Source organism: Columba livia, chromosome 11, assembly GCF_036013475.1.
Source record: "Columba livia isolate bColLiv1 breed racing homer chromosome 11, bColLiv1.pat.W.v2, whole genome shotgun sequence".
Classification (NCBI taxonomy): Eukaryota; Metazoa; Chordata; class Aves; order Columbiformes; family Columbidae; genus Columba; species Columba livia.
Window position 1 is genome coordinate 9,677,351 of NC_088612.1, and position 24,405 is coordinate 9,701,755.

At 37.0% G+C, this 24,405-nt stretch overlaps 1 protein-coding gene across 12 annotated transcripts in view; it reads left to right on the forward strand.

Moving 5' to 3' along the window:
- MEF2A (myocyte enhancer factor 2A) overlaps nt 1–24,405 on the forward strand; it is an 83,863-nt gene that overhangs the window by 22,912 nt on the left and 36,546 nt on the right. For all 12 annotated transcript variants that reach the window (XM_065076686.1, XM_065076685.1, XM_065076681.1 and 9 more), the window contains 2 exons: nt 10,783–10,981; nt 15,177–15,380. In XM_065076686.1, coding sequence (XP_064932758.1) covers nt 10,928–10,981; nt 15,177–15,380 — 258 coding nt within the window. In that variant the 5' untranslated portion in view covers nt 10,783–10,927. The remainder of the gene's footprint in view (nt 1–10,782; nt 10,982–15,176; nt 15,381–24,405) is intronic.

Genomic DNA, 24,405 nt, shown 5'->3' on the forward strand with positions numbered 1-24,405 from the left:
CTGTATTCTGCATGTATTTAATCTTTTTCCAATATATCACTAGTGAGATGCAGCTGAGTAGATTCATCTCACTTTTATGTTATTTTATTGTTTGCTGCCTGTCTGCCTCACATTCTGAGACCTTGAGATTATAAAGAAACTGGTCTCTATGCACGTTTGGAAAGGACCTGTTCTATGATCTGCTGTAGCATGTCAACAGTAATGATGGTTTATTTAACTTAAATCTAAAAGTACTATTTGCTTAACAGGATGCAGGGAAGGGAATAATTCACTGAAATTTTGTCTTAATTTCTTGGAAGTACACTGTAACTTAAAAATATTTAGACATTTGAACTGGAGGTATATCTGAATTTTAAAATAAGGTTCAGTTTTGAACAAAGGCTACGGCAGCCACAGGAAAAGAATCTTGCCACTAATCTTTGTTAGAAACTTGTAGGCGTCTTTATGGTTTGCGGAATGTCTTAGTGAGGCATGCAGGCTGTTTGAAGCATTATGTTGTCGTGTCTGTCTGGTTTATAATTGTTGCACTTCAGCAATATGACTGCATGCTGTCATTTAATCAGACGTCGAATAAATTATCAAGAAAGCTTTCTGGATAATTGTTCAGTGATTTAAAGCTTCTTATAGATTCTTTGGTGTGTGATTTCTGTTTATTCTCAGTTTTCCTGTTTTCTTTAAAAGGGGGAGGGTGCCTGCATGATGCGGAATCCTCTGGAAGACTGGAAATGTACATTATTTTTGTTAAGAAAGAGCGTATGCTCAGGAGGGAGATAGTTGTGGAGACTGCCTGTTACAGCAGGCCAAAGGGGGAAAAACAAAAAGAGGAGCCTGCAACTTGTGCAGAGCATGAAGATAAACTGATATATTGGATCTGGAAGAAGCAGATAGTTAAGAACGAGCTAAACCTTAGGAAGTAGTTTCCCAAGTACAAAATGGGAGCATACACTGCTCTGCATCACAAAGCCACGGACTGAAGCCAAGCTTGGAAACAAAGGCCTGTCTGACAAGGAAGAATCTTGTTTATAATCCTTCTGTATCTGTTTTGTCATCTCCTTGCATTTGACCCCTGTTAAGAACTTTAATACAATCTGGCAGTTTTTAGTTTGAAGTCTGGTTTGAGGAAGCTCCTTGTAGGAGAAGGTATGAGCAGAGCCAGGCGAAAGCTCTGGCTGCCTTTGTATCCCGTTACATTCCTGAAGTCAGCTGTAAATGTTTTTGATGGCCGTAATGTTTGTTCAGTAAGGTGTTGAAGTTGCTGTCCTGCAGCTGTTTGTTGCATTACCTCAACAGTTTGTACTTTGTGGGCAGGGTGGACAGTTTTCCTCTTTGTAAAAAGTAAAAATGAATTATTACAACTTTAGTCATTGGTAAGTGTTCAGACCTTCACTGAGTTTTGGAAGTCTTGCTGCAAATCACAAAATCAGTTTGCTGAAATACCAAGTTAGTACAGTTGTCTACTTCAGGTAAAACCAGTGCTAAATAAGATGGTTACCTCATAATTTATGTTCTTGGTTTTTTTTCAGTAGAAGAAACTAAAAAACAGGGGCAAACAAATGCCTCTTATATACATATTTCCTAAGGAAAAATCTGCTGTGGTTTCTACTCTTGCCTTAGAAAACTGTGCCAGTTATACACCAGTCAGTTTTAATATACTGAGAAGAGCCGCTGTTTTACTTAACTGGAGAATTGCTTATTTGGCATTTGCTACAAAGAAGCTCAAGTGCAGCCTGCAAAATTTGAATACCATTTTAAAGAGAGTTTTTGAAGGACAAGAGTAAAAAAAATCTCACAATATTGCTCTACTATGTGTGCTGTGTTCTGAATATTTTTTTAATTCCTGTCTTCATTTCTATAAATTATAAATCTTTGTTAGGATACTGTTTGGCTTAGCTCAGTTGGCACCTTGTTTGATTTCGAACTATGTGTAAAGTTAGTGAGTTGTATTTTTGTGACATTGCTTTCAGGTATTTGTGTGTGTTTTGTTTTGTGGTGGGGTTTGTTTGTTTGTTTTTCCCATGTAATCCAGCTGTGAGCTGCGGTTATGATGCATCACAGTTTATATAGAGGATTATTTTTGTCTAGTTTTTGGTCATGAATGTTCAGTTGTTTATATGTAGGTTCTTTGCTGTTCTGAATGATTGTAAAATGAGAAAAAAAAAAAGCGCTCACTAAAAATCTCAGCACTCCTTAGAAAAGGTACTTAAATCACGTACTTCTCATCGACACAAAGGAGGACAATACTCCTTATGGATAAAAGACATCCAAATAGAAATGCCAGGAACCTGAATTTTTAATGCTACTTTGATATGTTGGTGCTTATGTTTCAAGTGCTGCTCCCGCTGAATTCAGCCTGGCATGGCCAAGTTAAGGAGTCAGAGCAAAGCTTCCAATTTATAAAACAATGAAAACAGTAAGTGACCACATACATGAAAAAAAATAAAGGTGATGCAGCTTGTCTAGAATTCAGTAGAATTCATAGAAATTCAAATTCATAGTCATAGAAATCTGACCAAATAAATGTAGTGCTTTAGAACAGTATTCAGCTCTCGTAACTGAAAACATCTTCTGTCCACTTACAGTCTTATTCACTGAATGGACTTCGATTTGCTGTGCTCATTTCCATCGGGTTAAATACAGATGTGACAAGTGAGGCAGAGGTGTTGTAAGAATAAGGTATACCTTTGCCAAATGCCTGTTCTTACGCTGAATAAAGTTATCTGTATTCTTCTAATCTGTTGATAAATTGAGATGGGAAAAAAATGAGCCAAGATAGCAGGAATTTGAGTGTCACTGTGGTAACTGATGAAATATGAAGACTTCTGGAAATATATTTCCTAATTATAATGCTGCTTCTTAAAGTCATGACTTAACTCAGTGGTATATAACACGTTTGTTATCTAAAGATGCATCAATGAGCCTGAATAAGGCTGATGAAGTGTTAAGATGTTGCAAAACCAGAACAAAGCTCCATTCTGGTTGGTAAATATATTAATTGGAAATGGAACAGTCCTGCATATGTACTTTATTCTCCCTTATTGCAGGATGAAGAAAAACATTGAAACGAACCTTTTAATTGTCCACACTATTATAGTTACTTACCAATGCTTGTGAAGATGTCTCCTCAGCTGATTCTTACTGAATCATTAGGATAGATTTAAAGAAAGGAAATTATCTTCCCAGCTGAGAATAGCAGCATTATTTTAGCGATTTTTAAATTTCATTTTATTTTTAACCCCCCCCCCCTTTCCCTGCCCCTTCCGTAAGATGAATGTAAATAATTCATTTCACAGGGCTCTGTTTTGTCTTCTGTAACAGAGGAGACCTCTTTTGTAGCAGCTTTTTGTTGTGGGTGAAATTGCATGTAATTTAAAGCCATGTCTAGTAGACATGTTTGTATGAGCGTTTTGGAAGGTACATTGTGATGCTTCTCTTCTTATCAAAAGTCCTTTCTGCCTCCAAGAAGTTTAAATGTTTTGAGTTGCGCTTTGAGCTTGCCGTTGTGGAAGTCATGCCAGTGCTCTTCTGTTTCGTTATGGGACAATCATATCTAAACTTGAGTTTTCTACCTCTAGTTAATTAGTTTTCCAAGAGCTGTAAATGGGGAAAAAAGGGAGGATTTTCTTGTCAAAAGATATAAAAATGTGATCAAACTGACATTATTGTACTAAAAGCTGTGGTTTATTGACTAGGAAACGAGTCTTTCTGGCCATAGCTTTTAAATATTGGGTTTTATTAACAGCATTCAGAATCCCCTTTCTTTATGGCTATTTTTGTATACTATGGAAAAGTCACATATTTCGACAAATTATGTGATAAATTAGGAAAAGTTCCTTGAGAAACTCTCTGGAGCATGTTTTCCAGACTGCTATTCAGTCATGCAGTTATTTTCTTAATCTGTTTGTAGAAGTCTGGCAACAGAATTCTTGAGATGACTTAATATTTTAAGTTCTGCTTCTATCTAAAATTGGATTTTAGTCCAGTACTGAAAGTTTAGTTCTCTTTCTGTGGTCGTCTTTGTCTACTGTTAGCTCATCAGTTTCCAAGTCTCATTTTCCAACTGCATTCTAATGTGTTTTTGAGAATGTGAAGATAAAGTCTTTTAGAAAATATCAAGAGCAAATTTATGGATGTGAATAATAAAATAGAATTTAATGTCACTTGAAAATGTGGTAAAGATTTATGCTTTTTCAGGTAGCTTGTTAAAGATTATTTTACTTCAGGGGAGTATAAATGCTCAGAATAGGATGGTACCTATTTTTTGGACTTAAGCACTAGGCCAACAAGAGTTTGTAGAACTTAACTGTGAAAAATCTTTGAGTATTGCATTTAGCTGAAATGTGAACCCATTTAATTTGAAATAACTAACTAGAGCAGAATTCCTGGCTGTCCCTAGTCCTGGGCAAGGCCACATTTGTCATATTATCTAGGAGCGCATGTACTGTCATAGGTGATGCTGATAATTCTTGAAAACTGTCTGGTCTGTCAGCTTGGGAAAATCTCCCTTTAAAGAAAAAATGTGCATTCTGGGAGTGATAAAACTTGTTTTTAAAACAGGCGTCTGAATCTTAGTTCATTTTGCATACAGCTTAGATTTCTGTAGCTCTGTTTGCAAGAAAAGGTAGTTATTCAACTTAAACTTAGACAGGACTTAAAGCACACAGAAGAATGGCAGAAAAGGCCATTTTGAGCAAAAGTATGTTTAAGTAGTATTTGGGAGTTGCAGTTCTTTAGTAAGACCATATGTTTTGAAAGCCCTTTGAGATGTTTTCTAATATGCCTTCAAAGCTTCATTTGAAAAGTTGTGTGACTTATAAATGAGGGGCTCAAAAATGGATTTGATTTTAGTGTGGAAAGTGAGGACAATGTTTAGTTGCAGAACTCCACAAATTCACTCTTACAAGTACAGTTTACTGAAATGGTGTAGTATCGAAGATGTGCATTGTTCTTCCCAGCTGAAAGAAACAAGTGTTTTATGATGCGTAAGAAAGAATGTCAATAAAGAGTTGTTTATCACTCCCTTTTGGTTTTTTGGTTGTTGTTGTGTGTGGTTGTTTCATTTTGTTTTGTTTTTCTGTTGTCCCATTTTTAAAAAAGGTTATTTTGGCTAAGGGTTGTATTATTGTTTTCTAACAATGCCTGTGTATTACTTGCTGGCTGAGGACCTTGGAGCTCTGAGGCCAGTCTCATTTTCTGTAAAGCTCTGCTTGAATGTAGAAGAATGGCTCCTAAACTGAGGATGGAAAAGAGATTTATTTCCTGATATTGTGATAACTGCAAGAAACATGAGATAAATGACAACATGTAGTCTTGTTTTGAAGGGCTAGGCCATGCTGTATTTTACATTACTTAGAGCATTGTATGATGAGAGGGGTATGGAAATGTGGCTGTAGGACATTTTAGTGTCTGTTTTTGCACATTTGAGTGTCATCTCTGTTAAGTGCAAACATGTAGGTAGACGGGGTCACTTTGCGTGAAATATTAAAATCTTGCTTCTGAGTGGTAGCAATGAATTTTGGAGCAGGGCTGGTAGAATGTCTAGAGCACAGTAATAACATCCCATGGCTCTCAATGTTTCAGTGCAGATCAAAATCTGAGTGAATATATTTTGTATAATTAGTTTGGGATTTAACAAAAAAGGTGCCTACAGTTATATACTCTTTATGTAGATTTGCATTCTCTTTGAGGTTATGAAGAAGAAAATGTTCTTATCTCTCACTTTTGGACATCCAAGTGGAATCTAAGAACCTTTTAATTAACCTTTTGATTAATGAGTATGAAGATGTTATTTGACTCATATTTTTCTAGCTGTTTCCACTTAAGAGTTATGGGGCAGGGAGGGAGGACATCATTACATCATTACAGGTACTATGGAAAAATTAGATACTCCTGTTATCTGCCTAGTTAATGTATAAAACAGTCAACACCTGGTAATGGGTCTCATCTCCATCTTGATATGTATGGGAATATTCATATTCTGGTCACATGCCAAATGGTAGTTACAGTTACCAGTGAATGTGCAGTTTGGCTGTGATTTGGTTGTGCAGTCCATACCCATCAGTTCACGCTTAGGGACCACATCTGCAAAAATACCTGCGCAGGCTCATTTGAGACTAGAAAAAGACCCGTTAACTGCAATTTAGTCAAAATTACTGCCTGCTCTTTAGTAAGCCTTACCTAAGGCTTACCAGTGTAAGATGCATCTATACAGATGTGTGTTTTCATGCAGCTGTGGATTTTGGAAGTTACCATGCAAATTATCTGATGCCATGGCACTAATTTCTCTGTGTGCATTGCAGTAAACGAGCTGTGATGAGACTGTAACTGTCAAATGTAACCTGTCACTGTGGTGGTGAAATGGAAGTTCCAAGAAAACAAGATAGGCTGAGGGAAGTAAAAGGAAAAAAAATGAAAGGAGTGTAATTCTGACACATTTTTTCCAAACTTGTTCTGCCAGAAGGCTTTAAGACCTGGTGGAGTCCTGCACAGATATAATTTGTTTCCAATGAACCCTTGAAAGAATCTTTTAAAATAGGTCAAATACAGTTTCCTTGCTTTAAAGTTGTATATCTCGCACTATTTATGAAACTGTAAGCAACCTTGACAACAAACAAACTGATCTGGGTTGCTGAAAATATGCAGTCATGAGGGTATATTTTTGCATACAGTTCCGTTGTCTTTCAGTATTTACTGTGGTGTTTTCCCATGTATTGGGGAAGGGAATAAATCCAGGTAATTTGGAATAAAGTTTATTTTTATACAATAATAGAAGCTTTTACTTGAACAGCCACAAATATAATTTTTCATGTTATTATAGCAAGCTGTCATTATTTTGTTTGAAGCTCATAATGAAGCACGTGGAGATTTTTTTCTTCTTTTTCCTCTACTTACTCTTATTGTTTTGTTTAATAGATGCCTGAAATTCTTATTAAAAACAGAAAAGGAAAATATTTTGCTTCTGTGTGTCCATGCAAGTGATGCTAAGCAGTTTTTGTGGCTGTAATTTGATTTTATCACTTAAGGAAGCAGAACTTTACCTTTGTCAAGATTACTTCGCATTAGTTTCACATTTACTTTCAGAAATAAAGGTGCATTGATCTTCATAAATGTCTGCTAATTTTCCTTTATTTGGGTAAAAGTTTGTTGATGATCTAGATGAAATAGCTTTGTGACTTAAGAATTTTACCTAAGTATGTTTGCAGTGCAATTGTGATTTAGCAAAAATAAATCTTTGCTACTTACACTTTTGCTGTTACCATCTAGTGGACACAATTTTATGTCTTGCATAGTTTTGTTGTTAGTCAGGATGGAAAATAAAACTCCAGTGGGATCAGGGATTAGAAAAAGGAGAAGTCATTGCTCCCATGAGGAATGTGCGTTTGTCGTTGATGGTAACTTCCCATTTGGATGTCCTGAGCCCGCATGAAAAGTGGCTTTTTACTGCACAATTTACTCTGATTTTGCAGTTAGCGTAGAAAGGATCTTGACACTAAGCTCATGCCAAACTTACCTTTCAGTTCTTAGCTTTGAAAATCAGCTTGTATGTGACTTAAATGCAAGGGATGCTGTATTCCAGAGCTGGGTTGCCTTTGGCAAATGTGTTTCAAAGGCAGGTTTCTGGTGTCCATAGTAACCTGTGGAGAGGGAGCAGAGGCTGGAACCAGACGGGGACAGATGTGCAAGTGGGAATTTGGAATCTGCTGAATGAAAAAAGTGCTTAAGGTTCGAAGAAAGTAGCAGCCCTGAGACAAGAGGCAGCACTGGACAGTTGTAAATGGGAAATGGGTTGAAGTGTTTATGCCTAAGAGTGCGTACTAATTTTAAAAGACTGGAGATAACACCCCAAAACTAAAGCAAAACGTTGGTGAAAATTACTGTCAGTTTTCCGATTTCTCTTTGTATGATGGTACATGGAGCACATAGTGTTTCCCTGCTACTGTTTCTTCCATTAGCTTGTGAAAAACATCCATGCATCTCTTATTTTGTATCCTTAAGTATATGCATTGCACAATCTGATGTCGTGTTTCTCTTCCTCTCTACCCTGTTCTCTCATGAGTGCTTTATTTTATTCATTGTATAGACTTGCTTTTGAATAAATGTTGCAGAAGGTGGAAGAGCTGAGTGAATGATGTAAGACCCTATGAAGGAAGTGGCGGCTCCACAAAGGAGTTTTAAAATTGCATTCTGGAGTGGTTGATTGGGGTAGGATTCTTTAGTTTTGAGTGAAGGTAACTAAAGGAGGATGCACTATAGGTGTCAAAATCAGGACTAACATGGAAGGTGAAGGTGACTATTCATTTACTGCCTTGTATAATTAAAAGTCTGTGGATACCAAATGTAATTAGCAAGATCAGGCTCAAGTGAAAGGATATATCTTCTACTGTGATGATAACTAAGCTGTGAAACTCCTTGCTTCTAGGTGCTAAAAATTTACACAGATTCAAAAGTAATATTCATGGAAGAAGATTTGATGGACAGCTTTAAATCCGAGATTTCATTTATGACTCCAGAAGTTCCTGATTCAAAGATCACTGAATATCTGGAGAAAATACTTAAAAATACTGCTTTTAAGTGATACCTTTTTATTCCTATGTTCCTCCTTTACCCATCCTAGTGGGTAAATAGCCACTAATAGCCACTAATAGCTAATAGCCACAGATAAACTGCTGAAGCAGATGGATCTTTGGTCTCACATGTGGTGGCTATTTGTATGTACTTGCTAGGATGATGAGTGCTTTTAAAAAGCAGGGGAAGGAATCTGGTAATCTCTGTTTAGAGAACTGTTTCAATAATGTATGGTATATTTTAAAAAAACAAGCGACACATGAAGGAGGGAATCAATTTTATGAGCTGCTTATAGACACCCTTTTATTAGTTATGTTCAAGGCATGCAACAAGATTTTTGCAGAACTAAATATAATATGTGATCATAGCATGAGCTGACTTTTTTCTTAATGAAGTGGGGCAGCTGACTTGAGACTGAATGTTTTATGAATTGAAGCTTGGAGTCCAGCGAACATTCTTGGTGGCATGGGGTTTTTTTAACTAAAAAGGTATAAATTTATATGCCAGCTGTTGCTTTCCATGTAAAATATTGGCTTTGTGCCATTGGTTGTGTAGAGGCCTGTTCATCTGGCCTTAGCTAGCTATTAATACCATTTTAGCAGCACCCTGGATTTTTTTTTTTCTTGAAGAAAATGAAAGGAATGCAATGCCGATCCATGCTCTTAAGGGTGTGCTGTATAAAAAACGTCCGGTGCATATCCTTTTGACCAATGGACATCATATTACCTTAGTGTTGGTTTGATCTTAAATTCCATGGAATAGTATTTCTAAATACTGTTGACCATTTTATGATGTTTTACCAAAGCAGTCCTTTGATATCAGGTAAAGATAAAACAACATCCCTTCACTTTGTGGTGTTCTTCCACCTCTTTTTTTTTTTTTTATTTTCTCTTTTTATTTTTTTCTCCCAAGCTGCATCAGAATGTCATGGTTGTTTCCTCAGTGTAAATTGAATGTACTGTGAAGTGTAGCCTGTGACTAATCGCCTGTTGCTGTCTCTGCTTATTAACTGTCTGACGGTGATGTGGTTGCACCATTTTCTACACGTGGCCTCCAGGATACGGCACTGTGACACCCATAGTAAAATACACAAGGCTTGATTTCAAAAGACATTTTGGGTTGGAAAGTTAGAGAGGTTATAAGCTAATATTGTGGCTGTCTTTACCCTTTTTATTTTAGTGAACGTTAGGTGGTAACAGAATAAGGTGTACCTGTTTTCATGTTTATACATTCTAGGATACAGATGATGCTCTAGAGGCTATTTCTTCTCAAGTGTTCTCCAGTTTTGTTGAATTAATGTTATCATACAGTTCAAGCAGTATGTTTGAGATATTCCTTAGCAATTATTTATTCTGAAAATCCATTTAAATTTTGTTAAATATCAGTGTTTTACAAGTCAGTTTGGTGCATTAGTACCAGAGTAAAATACTTTGATGGCACACTGTCTTTTCAAGTTGCATGTGCTCTTTCTAATTAATTTACCAAAATGAAACAAGTGCTGGACTGGTAATTGGTTGTGGGCAAAGGTGTAGGTTACAAGTTATTGTAGAGCGAGTAATTACGTGAATATCTTCATTATTGACTGGTGTCTTGATTGCTGTGAAATAGTTGCGAAAATATTTTCTGTGGTCTTTATCCTTTTTAAATAAAGATATTCCCTTTTTCCTTCTCCCTTTTGCTTCTCAATAAAACCCCAACTATTGTCTTACGAAATGAGTTGTAATTTGGTTTGGGAACAGAAGCTTGATATTCTTATGACTTTGTTTCGTTATCATGATGATGATTTTACAAGACAAGCAGGAAACACAAAGTATTTTGTTTATAAGGTTTCCTAAGCTCATTAATGGAATTTGCCAGAAGCTTGTGGGTAAATTTCTGAAACCTTGGACAACTCAAGGCCTAAAGCTTTTAGCGGTGAGCACCACCCCCTTTGACAACTATAAGTCTTTCCATACACTTTCAATTGGATACCTTAAAAAGGTATCCAATTGAATGTGTATGAAATTAGTGGCCATTTTAAATCTGTAGTTTGTAGGTAGAATCTAGCAAACTAGTTGGAGTTTATTTAATTGGAAAGATGTAGTATAATGTTTTACTAATGAAAATACTTGGTTCTTCACCACAATTATTTTATGCATGCACATGTTTTACAGCTATACAGGTGTTTAATGATGCTTCCTCCTTAATAATTTGTAAATTTTTTTCAAAAAAAATTTTTAGGGGCTTATAAGAAGAAATAGGAAGCTTTTCTCAAGCCGAAGACAGAGCAAAAGGAAACTGTATCATGTGTTAGAATACTGAAGAGCGACATTTCTTGGATTAGCATATTTCTGGATTGCAAAGCAAAAGAAAGAAGAGGCCAAAAATGGGGAGAAAGAAAATACAGATCACAAGAATAATGGATGAACGGAACAGACAGGTGAGAAACAAGGAATGTGCGTGAACAAGTTCATCAGTAATCCTAAAAATGAATGGAAACTTTGAATACGTTTATCTTAATTCGCTCTTCTAATGCTGAGTTTTTTCTTCATGTACTTACGGCTGGCATTACCAGAATACAAATGTGTCTCAATGGTTTTACTACTGTTTGAAGGAAAATTGTTGTTAAATAATATCAATTACTACTTTAAATCCCATTCACTGTAAAACTACTTTTTCTATTTAAATGATACCCTAGTCTTCACTTCCAGTAGACTGGAGGATTCTGTTGAAACAGATACCTTGACCTGATAGCTGCTAGGAACACTTAGCAATGAAGACAGAGAAAGGAGGAGAAATCCGGGAAGGGATGTAGTTGAAGTATTTCTGCAGCCGCTTTGACAGAGAAGTGTGAAATAGCTGTGGACAATGATCTACAGCGATTTGGATATAGTAATGAATTTTGTTAATATGATTCTATTGAAAAGCATTGATTTATATTCCTTGTAAGAGCTGTTTGCTACAGCAGTCTTCAAAAATTGGCAGTCAAAAGGGAAGAATACTCCAAAGTGCACTGTTTTAGGGAAAGCTGCTTAGTTGGGTGCTCTCTCCCCAATGAAGTCATGTCCTGTGAGCTTCAGAACTACCAAAAGTTAATGATTGTACAGAAAGTTGTATTTCCTCTTTAATTCTAAATTGCTACGTGAGATATGAAAAAAAGTTTGAATTGGATGTTGAAATGTATAGTGGGCTATCTGGAAGGATATGTTAAGGAAAAGTGTTGTAGGAATGACTTATGGTCTTTAAGAATAAGCACAGTGGGTCAGACCGAAGATGCCGCTGGGCCACTGTCTTTTGTGCGATGATGGTCGTAAGCAGTAAGTGTAGGGTAGAGCTGCACATGTTAGAAGGCTTTGTAATCCTCTTCCAGCCTCTAACTATTCTTAGCTCAGGGATTTCCTGAGCTGGATGTGGTTTCCGTATATTTAGTAACCATTAATGGATTTTTTTTGTTGGGTGGTTTGCGGTGTGTGGTGTTTTTCTCCCTGCCCTCCTCCCCCAGTGAAATTGTTCAGTTATCCTTTAAGCCCTTATAAGGTTGCAGCATTTACAAGATCTTTTGGCTAGGATTTCCTATAGCTCTGTTACCTATAGGAAATTGTTGTTTCAAGAAACACCTCTTCATTTATCCTTAGTCATAGCTCTGCTAGTTATTTAGCTCTTGCATGGAAGAGGCAGCTGTCACTCCCTGTCTAGTCTGTCCGTCTTGCTTGTTATTCTGTTGACCTCTGCCACGTTGCCTTATTTTCTCTTAAAGCACCTCTTTCAGGCTGAAGCACCCTGGCTTCCTCAGTTGTTTTAATGTATTTATAGTATTTTATTTGCTTTTTAAATTTCTCCTGACCCCCAACTTGATGTTGGGGTAGTGTCAAAATCCCATGGGGTTGTCTTGCTGCCGACATAGCAGCTCAGAGCCCATTGTTTTGTTTGTGAAATCAGGATTGTTTTTCTCCCTGTATCACTTTAAAGTAGCGTAAACTCTGAGAAGACTATATATAGCAAGAGAAGTGTTATTGAAGTTTGGGAGAAAGCCAAGTATTGTGTTTGAACAGCTTTAATCACATAGTGACTGTATGTTTGATGTAGATAAATGTCTTAAGTAGATGTAGTAAAAGCAGATGAATTAATAACTTCAGTTCTTTCAGATCTTGCTCTAGAACTTCAGGCAAGTTGAAGAGGTGGAAATTGATCCCTCTCCCCACTTTTTTTAAACTTATTTGGATTAAATTAGACAACCTTGGTTCTGTTCTGCTTGAAATACAAATAACATTCTACTATACCCTGACTTTGATGTAGTGGGTTTTTGTCAGGGAGAAGTTTGGGTTTTGTGTTTGTTTGGGGTTGGTTTTGGTTTGTTTTTTTTTTTTTTATTTTTTTTTTGGATCTCCATCTCATTGTTCAGATTGGAACAGTGGAGAGGAGGAGAATTCATGCATTCATATCAGTTTTTATCCCACTTGTACCATGGCTGTGACTAAAGCACAATATGGGGATTGAAGTTTAAGTTTTGGTTTTGGCTGTTTTTTGGCTATCACTTTTTGGGGCTTTTTTGTGACTAGGAAGAGACTTTAGGCTCTAAATTAAAAATGGAATTAGGGTGGTCAAACTCAGAGGTTATAATATACTGCATCTTGTTTTTAAAAGGTTTTAAAGAGATTTAAGTAGCTTTTGTTAGTGGAAGCAATTTTTTAATGTGTAGAGGTGTTGATGGTGTTCTTGAACCCCACCGGTGTCCCATGATTTTGATAGCTAGTATATAGAGTAGTCAGATGCCATGATGCATATTTATTAGGTACTAATTGACTACTGAGAATTCGTTTCGTTGACTCAGGTAAGGAGGGCTTTTAGGGTTTGTTTTGCCAAATATAGTTCAGTTGTGTTCTGTCAGATTTTTGTGGCACACATAGCTGGTTAGTAGGTCACTCAAGAACATGCATATGATGTCCTGTTTAGATGTTTATTATGATGTTTAATTTTTTTTGTTGTTGTTTTAAAATGAGTAGAATGGGATAGAGCTTTGCCTGCAGAGCAAGTTCATGTAATTTACTTGAGAAGAGAAGCTGTAGTTTTATCAGAAGCATCTTATTTCTGATGGGATTGTATGTTAGCTCAAAATGGAATATATAGACCACTACTCTGGGGGGTTACAATTGTTATGAGACCATCATTGTATTATTAATTAAACAGTCTTATCTGCCTGAATGAGCTGCAGGACATTTATCTTCATTAAGCTGAAGAGAATAAAGTACAGTAAATTAGATATCAAAGGAGCTCAGTCTAGCTGTCTTTGTTCTCTCCTCCTCGCCTCATATTGCTAAGCAGTATTTAGAATAGTGCTGAGGAAGCCATTGGCCTGCAGTAAAGATATTTTTGGTTTTAGTGTGGTCCTAAATGGCACACTAAGTGGCAAGAGGAAAAAAAATAAAAGATAAATGAAGACTGAGTTTATAATAAACTATATGTGTTGAAGTAAGGCTTGGACTCCAGTGGTAGTGGGGTTTGTGCTAAGCACTGTGCAAACACAGAGTGAGAAATTGATGCTGGCTGAGAAATTTGCATGTAAAAAATCTCACAAGTAAAATAGTCTTACAGCAGGCGAGAAAGAGAACATTTCAGAAGTTAAGTTTGTCTGCCAAGGGTCATACAGGTCCTCAGTGGAACTAAGCCTTCAGTCTTTTCGCTTAATACACACACATGTTGTTTATGATGCCTTTTTCCTGACAAAAGCTAAACAGTAGTACCTGTCTATACCTGCTCATACTTGAGTAACAAGTGTCTTGTAATTGAAGTATCAGAAGAAGAACAAAAGCTATTAAAAAAAAATAGTTTCCTCAAATCCCCAGAGGAATTCTAAGTTATTCGTAATGTCTCATCCAAGACAGGATAAATATATACTAAGTTTTGTGAAAGAAGGCATGTGTAAAGTGACAGAACTGCTAGGAGACTTACACAACCTCTGTTTTTAAAAAGTGGCTGTATCTTGTTATATATGGATAGTAAGATTTCCTGCATTTGGGAAAATCACAGCCCAGTAAAACTTAGGTTTGCATGGTCAGTGTGTTGAATTGATCACTGAAAATAAGATATTAACAGAAGATGCATTAAAGTCAAATCTGCCAGATTTTTTTGGCATCTTGTCTTACTAATGTATTATAATTGTTAAATAATAAGTAGATAGAAAGATCTGCTTACCCTAGTTGAACCTTGAATGTGTTACAGCACTTAAATAAAATTGTCTCAGAGATAATCCTGTATCTTAATGGAGCTTCTCACCAAATGTGCTTTAAAAGGGTTGAATAAAAAGGTTACGGTAAGTACTCTTCATCTGAACATGGATTGTGCCAGACTCATAAGAGGCTCTGTTATTAGTGGTCTTTAAACCCTAAGAATTTTCTAAGTTAGAAACATTACACAGGAACTTAGGGGGAACTGTGCTTACCAAAATATACCTGAAATTCCGTATACTCATATTTCTTGGTCTTTTGTTTATTACCTCCATTGCTACTGTGGCTAATCCAGGTTTTCCAAAATCATAGGCCCAGTGAATCTGGGGGAGGGGGTGCATAAGTTAGACAGTGTGGGGCGATTTTGTTGTCATGTGTTTAAAAAAAAAAATCTTATTCTTTCTTCTCTAGGTCACCTTTACAAAGAGGAAGTTTGGATTAATGAAGAAGGCATATGAGTTGAGTGTACTCTGTGACTGTGAAATAGCACTCATCATTTTTAACAGCTCTAACAAACTCTTTCAGTATGCCAGCACTGATATGGACAAAGTTCTACTTAAATACACAGAATACAACGAGCCCCATGAAAGCAGAACCAACTCAGATATCGTTGAGGTAACAATTTGAAAAGACACATCAGTTTTCTTATCTCCTTAATACCTCAAGTATAAAGCAGTATAGAGTATTAAAAGATATTTTAACCAAATTTATTTAATAACTTGAAAACCTTGTCATAAAATGTAAACTACTGCTTTTAGCCTGGTTTCTCTAAAGCAATAAGTTGTCTTTACAGCCATGTTGTTTTCCCATCTGCCCTCCACCCCCTGCCAGTTTCTGGGAAACAGGTTTGATTTCAACCACATTTGGCAAATAGAAATAGAGGTGTGAAGGATGGTTGTTTTTCTGGGGGAGGGAAAGGGGGAAGTGTTCAAGGTTTTTGTCAAAAAAAAATCGATTGGATGGAGAATAAGGTCCACAGAGTGCCCTCAGCCTCAAAGACAGTTATGGTTGGCCCCTTTTCTCTTCTGAGGTAGTAGCCACTTTACCTGTCAAATGTTGCACTCAGGTCAGATCAGATCAGCCACAGCCTGTGCTGCCCCTTGTTCAGGCAAAACACCCCAACAAATAAAAAAACCAACCAAAAACTAAACAAGCAAACAAACCACAAACAAACAAAAAAACCACCCACACAAAAAACCACACACAATAAATGAATCTGTGGAGCAAATGAACTTAATTCAATTTGCTGTCCAGTCACTCTGTTTGTCAGTTAAAGCATAGCAGAATGACAACAGTTTCTGCAGTAATAGAATAGCATGGATATATTTACTCCAAGGTATTGGTTTCGTCTACTTTTATTAAGCTTGTGCTTTATACGGAAACTCTTTCCAGTACATAATTTCTAAATTAGGTGCAGTAGAAATCAAGGTTTTTCTTGGCAATTGGAGCCTTTCTGTGCTGTAACTGCATTTCAGATAAGAGTCATGTCTCCACTAGTCCTGTAAATAGACCAAAGCAGGTGGCTGACTTAAGTGTTTCATTTAAATTCTGAAGTTGTCTTCTGAACGGATGCCTTGCTTTTCAGGAATGATTTAGGAATAGCGATTAGCCTTGTATAGCTGAAGAGTCTATTGCCAAGGGGATCACAGAGTACAAGGAGGATACTAGCTGATGTTCTAAATAAGTTTTTGATAAAAATCAGGTTGACAGAACTGAGAAATAGACAGATGCCTTATATTGCTTCCTGAGAAGATTCTCTACTAATTTGTCAACAGCCTTCTATGATCAGAAAGGAAACCTCCCCAACTTCTGTCTTCAGCATTGAGTACTAATGAGAGGGATAATACAAGCTTTGAAGAGTTGGAGGAGTATTACTTAGTCACTGGATTAGTATAAAGAAGGGTTAGTCACTGTAGAGGAAAGGAAAACCTCATTCTTTCAAGATGAGCTTTTGACTGTGACAGATGTGAATTCGAAACAGGGAGGCAGGCAAGTCAGTGAGGCTGATTTTTGTTCTGCATCTGAGGCCTCTTTGTGTTATGACTTGCGGTAACAGTGCTTCATCACATCATGAGGAGCAAGAACCTCTTCCAAAATAACTTCTATGCAAGGCTGCCTGTAGTTTTTGGGAGTTTTTATTGGTGTGTTTTTTCACTGGTGTCAAGCGTTTGACCCCTGGCAACTACATTAAAAAAAAAAAAAATACAGTACCCAAGTGCATATGTGGTTTCTGTTCTGGGGGAACATGCAAGTACTCATCTGCAGATTCTTTCTATTTTCCTCTGTAGGTTTACTAGTAGTATACTAGTGTGGCATTTGGGGCTTTACTTTCATTTTTCAAACATACTATAATTCAGGAGTACATCTCCTAGGCTTTTCAGATTAGTCTTCTGTGCTCTTTAGTCTGCTTGATTCTGGCCCCCCCAAGTAAAAATTTATTTATCCAGAGTGGCGAGTGTGTACCTTTTTGCATGGTTCTGTTTACGTTCATGGTTTTGTTTACGTTCTTTAAGTTTCAGTTCTGGTAGGATTAAATATTTACAAGCTCAGTATATGTAAGGTAGAGTGAAGTTTTGTTGCTGGATTCCAGGGAAGAAAATAATGTGTACAGTATTTCAGAGAGATACTCCACAGTTTCATTTTTTGCAACTGATTCCATTTCAGATTTGCTGCGTGTCTATGGTAACTTTGTAGTCTGTTAGCTGGTGTTCCTTAGGCAATTGAGAGAGATCATGCACGGTTGGGTTTGGATGGCTTGCTTCCCACTCTAAGAAAGAAATGTCTTTAATTTAGAAAAACATTCGTTTTCAGTAGAAAATTATCTACATTTTTGCATTACACCAGAGCTGAACTGGTTCAGTGGTGAATATGGTGTGCTTTGGAGCAGATGCAGCGACAGAAACAGCATAGGTAGGGAGGAGCGTGGGGGAAGAGTAAGACCCCTGTATTTAAGCAGTAGCAAGTTGCCAAAAGCTCACGGCTTTGTTTAATTTCACCTTTGGCAGATGCTTGTGGCACAACAGAGGTAAAGTTACAGCACCAGCATTTTGGAAACATTGTGAAAGAATAATTTAAAATGGTTTCTCTTCATTGCACGTACGTAGAAATACAATTTTAACAAATAAAAATGACAAAAAAAACCCCTAGAAATCTGGCAAATATATACTAAACCAATTTAGAATAAGTAATTCCATTTTATGGAGTAATAGCTGATGTATATGTCTTAATTAACATTTTAGTAATTCACTTGCCTCCTTGAATATGACAGATGGTATTTATTGTGATGTAGGCTCACCGTGAACCTAGTCTTGACCCACTGTGTTCCTGATACGCATGGCAGGAGGGAATTTTTTGCTGTGCTAGGAGAAAAGCTAATTCTATGTAGCTCAAAAGCTGTATAAGGGAAGAAACAAATCTACTGTTACTTATTTTCAGTACTGGGTAGATGGCAATGTTGTAAGTGATTAAGTGAAATTGATGAGACGTTTTCCCCTTATAGTTACCTCCTGTTTAGTTTTGGCACAGGAATTGCTTTGATATGCCCAGAGCTTGGTATCTTCTGTTGCTGCTGGAACCTTTGTGTGAAAACACAGTAGGAGGGAGAGCGCTGGCATCTTAAATGAATACTTGCTTTTTTATTTTTTAATATGTGCTCTTATGCCTTTCACTCTGTGTTACTGTAGATGTGAATGCTCTTCTGCTGCCCTGTACCTATTTTTTTCAAATTTTTTGTTTCTTTTATGTGTTTTTCTTGGTCCCATTTTTGGTTTTAATTTCTGTAATATTTCCTTGTCCCCCTCCCTGATTTTCCATTCCATTTCTAAACAGTCTACCTATCAATAACTTGTTGACTTTTTACCTATTTCTTGCCATGGGTTTTTGTTATTATATATTTTTTTCTTTGGTAGCTATTTGGTAACTGGTATGGGTATAAGGAATACGATTTTTCAACCATCTTGCCAGAATCATAGACTTCTGAGTCACTGGTATTGAAGGTTACAGGATTTCAGTTTAATGTAAGCTTAGCTTTTTACCTATCAGTAGTCTACTTGAGGATGGTCCCTTCCCTGCTGTTTGGTACTTTTAAAATAAGGAGAGATCATCTTGCAACAGCCTGTAACCAGTTTGAGAGGATAATGTGCGGCATTTTTGAGCTGGGACTCAACCTCTGTCATCTTCTGTTTTGCAGCATTGGAAAACAGAGGTGAATAGGGAAAACAGGATTGTTTGAAACACTCAAAATCCTCAGAGCATACACAGGCCTGCAAAAAAATTCTCTTGTTTATCAGGCACAAATTGCTCTAGTGGGTTTTTTAAGTTAATTTCTGCATCCCTCTGTAATGTGGAAGGTGAAGACAGCTGATGTGGATGAGGCCAGTGAAACTTTGCTTATGGTTGGTGATCTCCCGACCTTTTCCTACAGTATTTACTTCAGAGGTGGTGAGTGGAATGCTTCCTTTAACCCTCATGAAAGGAAATAATGTATCTTCTGTTGATATTCCAAAATAACCCTTTAATATGATTTTGGAAATACAAATTGTCATTTAAAAAATTCTTTGTTTCTTGCTCTTGAAGAATGTGATTCTTTCCGCATCAGATGAGAGAGGTTTTGGTCTGTTGTACAACAATGTTTCATTTGTCTTATTTTTTCATAGTTATGCGAGTCAAATCTAGTGCTCTTGCACATGTTGGGTGGACCATATAGGAATATTGAAAAAAGTGAAATTTTCATTCAGTGTGCGCTTTGAATTCTTGAAATATTAGGCTCATGTATTTGGTTTTACAAACTGTGATGGCACAGTTGAAGACTGTTACTCTGAACTACTCTGTAATTTCAAGGACTTGCTGTAGGTGTTACAGCATTTCATGCTTTTATGTTCATGGACTTTTTTTCTGTAACGCATTATTCTCAGCAAGTAATTATGTTTCCTGAAGAAACAAGTAGAGTACTTCTGCAGAGTAAAATGGGAAGGATTTCAGGTTTTATCAGGATTCTATATCCATATGGTCAACAGAATGTTTTAATATATATAAGACAATTTGAGACTTTGAGTGTTCATCTCTTTTTTAAATCAAAGGAAGAGAGGGAAACAAACAGGCACTCGTACTCAATCTTCTTTAGTGTAGGGGGTGTTGCGATTATTGCAGCTTCCATGTTGGGTCCCTCTGTCATTCAGAAGGGCCTCAGAAAGCAGTGGTTGCTCGGTTGTTCCCTCTCTTCCAGCCTCCATTTTTCTGGGAGTCTAGAGCTGAAGGCAGGCCCTTCTTGCATGTTTACTTCAACCTTTTGTCTCTTTTCCACATTTAGATGTTCCTTGAGAGCCACAGCAAAGCAGGGTTTGTTTGGCCCGTGCTTGGGTGTGGGTGGGTGGGGTGTACACGTTCCATTTTATCACCTCATCAAACCCAGGTGATTTGATTTTTAGGAACCTGTCCAAAACGTGAGCTACTTTGCCAGTTAGCATTTGTGCCCATGAGAATTCCGGATAGGTGTCAGCTGATGAGCCTCTTTTGTGTTGTATAGTTTAATGCTGTTTTCAGTACACCATAAGGTGCTGTTTAAGGCCTACACCACACATATTGACAGCTGCCCTTGAAATACACAATCTGTAATAGAATTCACAACTAAAAAGTATTTTAAAAAATCTATCCTAAATAATATCAAGTAATTATTGTAAACATACTCATTCATGTCATAGTTTTGACATAAACAAGACAGAAAGCAGTGTGTGTAAGCCAGTTGAATCTTACAGAACCTGGATTCAGTGCATCACCCTGCATTAAAATACCAAATGGGCACTCTGTTTCTCTGCCTTTTCACAAAATTTTAATGAAGAGCTGTTACAGGAGCAATACGTGTTCTTTAGTCATAGATTTGTAGTATCAGAGATGCAATTGTCAGATCCCAGCTTTGAGTAAGCACATAGAGCTCATCTGTACATGGAGAGCCTGCAGCATAAAGAAGCAGATGCATCTCCACAGCCAGATGGAGCATATGCCAAGAGACAAGTGGAACAGTGTGGGGAGAATAAACAGAAAAGTTGGTGTTGAAACACTATGTTTATAAACCAAAATCTTTTTGATTTTGTTTTTTATCCAGTCTTCTCCACCTCCTCAGCATTGCTTCTTTTCCAGGCTATGGATTACCAACCTGTATTTTGAACTGTTACTGGTGTGTCATTCAGTATAGTAGTCAGTTAACCATAGGATGTTACGAGATTTTGGTAGCACTTGAATTGGTTCATAGCTTCTATTTTTTTTAATTGGAGTGAACTCCATATGAAATCGAACAATTAGGAATATCTCAGTATAAGTGGATGCACATATGTAAAATTAGATGAGAAAGATGTCCAGTTAGTTGATCCTATTTCCTTCCTTGCTGGATACCTGGTGTCTGCAATTTGGCAAGCAACTGCTATTAAAAGCTAAAAAGTAAGGTGGTGGAAATTGGATCGCATTTGAAAGTGTATTTCTTGGCAGTGTTTCATAACAGAAGTTACTGATAAGGTTTTGAACGTATTTTTAAAAAGGAAGAGAATATAACCAGCTTCAGCTGAAAATGAAAACTGATGCTTAATGTAGATGACTAAAACCTCCAAGTTTACATGAAATTTCAATACAGCTTTATAGAACCGAGACGGGGCTGAGCAGCGATACCATGAATGCTGATGTTTAGGCACACACTAGAGATTGTGGGAAGGTTGACGGTGCTGGTTAGTTAATGTTGTTTTTTATTCTTTTGTATTTGATAGATGGGGAGTAGCGGGAAGTGACCTGGACTTAAGGGAGAGAAAAAAAGGAAAAAAACCCAAAAAGCTTTGAGCTGATACAAGAATATATCTGAGTACTCTGAATAGTGTTATTACATGGTGGTGTTGTTTGGACCACTTGGTTTTGTCCCCCGATAGCATGAACCTCACTGTGGATATAAGTGGTATATATTTAAAAGAAGGAAGAAGCTTAGAAATGCTTTCAGTGAAGTAAGGAAATGACTTTGTAATCTGCTCATGATGCTGAGAAAATGTAGGCATTATTGGACTTGATTTGCAAAATGATTATGTAAATGTAATTATACTGCATATAACATTTCAAATAATTTGTAAGCGGCACACAAATGCCTTTGAGACATTTTTACGAGGTGATTGAGGAGTATTTCTGTATGGTTAAGGACTAAAATCTCACTTTTAGCTTAGCTTAAAAAGAGAAAATGCATGAAAACTGAAGTGGTCTGGAATATGATTCATCAAAACCATAGCTATATAAATATATATGTTTATGTGTATGTATAGTAGATTGAATCTAATTTTTTCTGGTAAAGTGTTTACTATAAATGTGGTTTTTCAAAGGGTACGCTTTGGGGTTTTATTGCCCACTCAGGGTTCAAGAAGAAACAGTTTTCTTGAAAAGTTTAAAATGTGGTCAAGGTAACAAATAATTGTTTTTAATATAGCGGCAGAAGACACCTGTGTATTTTGTGCTGAGCAGAAGTTCCCCCTTATGCTGCTGTCTCTCTCCTCTCTCCCCCCGCCCCACCTTTTTTTTTTTGTAATGTGGGAGATTAAGTTCAACACTTAATCCCCAAAATCATTTTATTTGAGTTGTTTACTGTTATCATTAGTTTTTCCATATCTTGCATTTGGTAATATTTTTCTACTTTAAAATCTCTTAGTTCTTTGGCTGTGCTGAAATTGCTTTGGGCACACTGGTGACTCATGTTGACATGCCCCGCCTTTTTTCTTTTTTTAATCGCACAGAATCGACTGGTTTGGAAAAGACCTCAGAGATTATCAAGTCCAACCCTTGGTCCAACTCCAGTCCATCTACTAAATCATGGCACTAAGTGCCATGTCCAGTCTCAGTTTAAAAACCTCCAGGGATGGTGAGTCCACCACCTCCCTGGGCAGCCATCCCAATGCCTGACCGCTCTCTCTAGAAAGAATTTCTTTCTAATATCCAGCCTAAATTTCCCCTGGCAGAATTTAAACCCATGCCCCCTTGTCCTATTGCTGACTGCCTGGGAGAAGAGACCAATCCCCAGCTGGCTAGAACTTCCCTTCAGGTAGTTCTAGAGAGTGATGAGGTCACCTCTAAGCCTCCTCTTCTCCAGACTAAACAAGCCCAGCTCCCTCAGCCTCTCCCCATAGGGCTTGTGTTCAGGTCCCTTGTTGGTGACTTTGAGAGCTGACAATGCTAGAAAAAAGGTTTTGTTCCTATTTAACATAATTTTGGGTTCCTTCATTTCTGATATGTAAAGAATTGCCAGAAGTAGGATAGATTTATTTTTTTTTTTAAACAGCTTTGGCTGGCCTGCAAATAATCCAAAGCTACACTTGCCTTGCATCTAAACCGGTGATTAAATTTAGTATTTTAGGGTTAAGAGCACTAGATTTCTTCTACCTCTTCAAATAATGCTGGTGTTTTAAACCTACCATGCTGTATTAATAGTCTAAATTTTGATGAATTCCAGCTTTAGTCACTAGTTAAAGCATACATACATATATATATATATATATATATATATATATATATATATATATGAAGTTTCTCTAGAATATTTCTTAATGAGTAGTTCCTGAAGTCCCTTGCTAACAATGGTTGTGCTTAGCTGATGGATTACTGCTAGTAATTTAATGTACTTCCTGTTCAGATTGCTCTCCGTGCTACGACAGTCCTATGACAGTCATACTACTGAGATTATCTTAAAGCTGTGACATTAAATTTGCTGTGGTGTTCTCCTTATTTTTTTAATAAACTAACAGACAAAGCTAATTGCTTGGTTGATGAATGACAGCTTACTTGGCTGTGTATCAGTAGAATCTCAAATCTAAGCAGATGGCTCTCTAGGAACCTCTGCCGCTGTGAGGTCCAGTCTGAAATCTGTGTCGAATACTGGTAGAGGACCTTTGTGTGGTACCTGTCTACCAAAAGCTCTGCAGAAACAACCCTGCTAATAGGAGATCTGGATGTATTTTAAGAACCAAGATAACTTTGTACTTCAGTTAGGTGACACACCAAGATTTCGAGTTGTTCGTAACACCTTGTTTTTATCTTTGAGAATTTCTTTTCCCGATTTATGTTAGTCTCTCTTTAAAGGGGAATGGATGGTGTCACAGGTACAAATATCATTAGTAAAAAGAAAGAAAATACCTTAATCATTCCTTATTACAAGCTATCCATGGTTTTGACCTGGTTGTCTTAATGAAATGGTTAATTGTCCTGTGAACTACAGGGTGTTTCAAAAAGATAGACTGAATTTGAAACCACTGTATCTCTGCAGCCATGAACTGCCCATAAATGAACGTAGAGCATGTATAAAAAGCTTACTAAAACTTGAGAACTCATTAAACAGTTGTTAAATTTTTGTGTGATTGTAACATTGCCACTGTGAAATACAGGGTGTTTCAAAAAGATGGACCCAATTTCAAAGCAATATCTGGTCAGCTACATAACAATGCTTGTCCTCTGTTATGAAGTCCTGTATTTATTTCCCAGCTGTGCAAATGGTGGTTTTGGAACTGATTCTGCAGTGCGTTTGGAGAATGTATTTACATGTGAAATCTGTAGGGCAGATACATAAAGTCCAGTTCTCACACTCACTGCTCATGAAACACATATCAAAGATCTGGTTCTGGATGTAGCT